This window comes from Abramis brama (genome assembly GCF_963993115.1).
Source record: "Abramis brama genome assembly, chromosome: 19".
Lineage (NCBI taxonomy): Eukaryota > Metazoa > Chordata > Actinopteri > Cypriniformes > Leuciscidae > Abramis > Abramis brama.
The window spans coordinates 8,601,909-8,605,170 of NC_139981.1; the positions used below are offsets into that span (position 1 = coordinate 8,601,909).

General features: G+C 38.6%; 1 protein-coding gene across 1 annotated transcript; it reads left to right on the forward strand.

Annotated features, from left to right (window-relative positions):
* Positions 1 to 375: 375 nt before the first annotated feature.
* Positions 376 to 2,578, forward strand: LOC311069467 (uncharacterized protein; the record flags this gene model as incomplete). Its single annotated transcript, XM_084092646.1, has 3 exons — positions 376 to 962; positions 1,506 to 1,635; positions 1,727 to 2,578. 3 exons carry the CDS (start codon positions 376 to 378, stop codon positions 2,480 to 2,482), a joined length of 1,473 nt encoding a protein of 490 aa, XP_083948772.1. The 3' UTR covers positions 2,483 to 2,578.
* Positions 2,579 to 3,262: the final 684 nt, after the last annotated feature.

Genomic DNA, 3,262 nt, shown 5'->3' on the forward strand with positions numbered 1-3,262 from the left:
GCATGGCCAGTTCTCATGTGGTACCTAAAAGAAACAGATCTATTTGATAGAATTTAAGATCAACCAAGAATAAACCTCTTTTTAATTGTTTTTTTATATATAAGCGTCTAAATCCGCATTGAACCTCCACACCCCAAACAGTTGGTGGCGGTAATGCACCAAATTGGTATGCCAACCGCCAATAAATTTAAAGAAGAAGACGAATATGCACGAACGCTGCTGACGTATTTCCGGGAGAATCTCGGCCAGCGTCTTTACTTCCGCATAGCGTGTTCTATAGCAAAGTGTACTAGCGGCAAAACTTTAATATAAATCATTTGACAGCGTTAAAATGTAATTATTATATATAGTGTTATATAGTTAAGCATTGTAGTGATGGCTTCCAGAAAGTTTAAATATCAACGGCGGGAAGACAGTAGTTCGGCTGAACATTGTTGTGTCCCGTTTTGTGAGGCCTCCTCAAAGTTTAACTCTATACTGAGTTTCCACACTTTTCCTGTGGACGTAGAAACACGCAGAGAGTGGATTCACAACATTCGACGTGAGAGATTTAACATCACATCTCATACAAGGGTCTGCAGTCGTCACTTTAAAAGTGATGATCTGACTGAGCCATCGACCCCTAAAGGGCGTCGCTTGCTGCGGAAGGGAGCTGTACCAACCTTATTCCAGTGGAACGGCTTCTCCGTTGCTGAACCAAGGCGCACCACCGGAGTATGGCAAAGAAGGGAGGTTTACACTCAAGTGGATGAGGTTCCTGTGCCAATGGATGCCCATTATCTGGAACATGATTATTGTTCAGTTCCAGAACCTGCGGCAGTTGATAATGCACTGGATCAGATAGAAGATCTCCATAAAAAGGTGGACAGACTAATGAGACAGGTGGAAGATTTGTCAGTCAGTCAAAGATTTTGTTTGGGGCGATTTGCTGCTTCCGACGATGATATACGGTTCTACACTAGGTACGTTTTAAAATGTCTGTATAAATGTATATATGTATGTGTATGAATGCATGTATGTAAGTATGTTTGTGTGTGTATATATATATATATATATATATATATATATATATATATATATATATATATATAAAAAATGTATGTATATGTGTGTGTGTATGTATATAAACTAGGGCTGTGAAAAGATTAATCGCGATTAATCGCATCCAAAATAAAAGTTTGTGTTTACATAATATATGTGTGTGTACTGTGTATAATTATTTTGTATATATAAATACACACACTTGCATGTATATATTTAAGAAAAAATTATTTATATATAAAACATTTATATTTATATATGTAATATAAATTATATATAAATATATACAGTCTATACATGCAAATATTTCTTAAATAAATACATGCATGTGTGTGTATTTATATATATACAAAATAATCATACACAGTACACACACATATATTATGTAAACACAAACTTTTATTTTGGATGCGATTAATCTTTTCACAGCCCTAATATAAACACATGTCTTACATCTCATTTAGATTCATGACTTACAGGCATTTAATGACTTTCTGGAAACTCATTGAACCTGCATCCCACAACATGATTCGTTTGACCAGAGCAAGAGCAACTACAATATGGAGTGAAGCTGAAACAAGAGGCAGTGCATGGGTAAATAAAGAAATAGCAAAACAAAACTTAATTTTACATTTTCAGTGAAAGTGAAAATTCAACATAATTGCAAACCTTGTTATTTTTATAGGGTCAGTCCTTGCAGCCCATTGATGAGTTCTTCCTCTTCATGATCCACCTCTCAGTTGGCCTAGCACAGCAGGATCTGGCCCACAGATTCAACATTCATCAGTCTGCAGTTAGCCGAATTATTACAACGTGGGCCAATTTTTTGTACACTGTTCTTGGCTCTGTCTGCATATGGATGTCTGAGGAGGAAGTCAAGGCTCATCTACCCAATGAGTTCCAGGACTACCCAGACACACAAGTGGTGATGGACTGCACGGAACTGCGTTGCCAAACTCCGTCCTCTCTCCTGCTTCAAAGTGAAGTCTTCTCCAATTACAAGTCCCACTGCACCTTCAAGGGGTTAATCGGCATGGCACCACATGGTGTGGTCACCTTTGTGTCATCCCTGTATGCAGGAACTGTCAGTGACGAGGAGCTTTTTAAGCAGTCTGGGATTGTGTCTCTGTTGAAACCTGGAATGGCAATAATGGTGGACAGAGGTTTTCTTGTTGATGACTGTGTGCCATGCAAAGTCTACAGACCTGCTTTGCTGTCAAAAAGGAAACAGATGACGGCTGATGAGGTGAGGAAGACACAGTCCATTGCTCGGCTGAGGGTCCACGTCGAGCGTCTCATCCGCAGGGTGAAGGAACACAAGCTGTTCGACACAGTCATCCCTCTGTCCATCACAGGGAGCATCAACCAGCTGTACACAGTTGCTTGCCTCCTTATAAATTACCAGAATGGGCCCTTAGTAAAAGCATGGGCAAAGGATTAAAGACAAGATAACACTGGTTGGAGATTGATTTGTTTAAATATAAATAATATAAATGTGTATATAAATAACTTTGCACATTTGCACTGCAGGAATGTAAACGTGTGAATATAAATAATTTTGTACATTTGCACTGCAGGACTGTAAATGTAAATATAAATAACTTGTACATTTGCACTGCAGGACTGTAAATGTAATTATAAATCACTTTGATACAGTGTTAAACATGTACAGTGATGTTGTGTAAATACAAAAAACTTTGATACAATATTAAACAATTATTTGTCTTTTTACATATGTAGGCATCTTGGCAGGTAAAAGTAAAGAAAGAAATGATCAGCTTTCTCTCGAATGGTCTGAAACATTTTGATGTCTTTGCATATGCGCTGGATCATCATGTCATTCCTGTGCATAAACGACAAAATCACACCAGTCCAATCCTGAGATCAGCATTTGTCCTTGAACTTGCCAATAGTACGCATGTCGCATGCTGTTGTTTCAGTTCTGGTAGGCCATTGTGAAATTTAAGGTAAAGACAGTCCATGTAACTTTTGACTTTGGGACATTTTATCTCCAAAAGTCCAAAAACATGGTGCTCTTTAGGGTCAAAAATAATCCCATCAGGAGAGGCCCCCAGCCAAGGTGCATCGGGGTGAATTAAGAATCCACAAGTGTGGTAGTTTACTTCTCGCAGCAGACAGTATTCCTCAACAGCAGATTCCGTTTCAAGGCCTCTCTTCATGTCTGCTGTCTGGCGAGTTCCCTTGTAGATTCTTTAAGTCA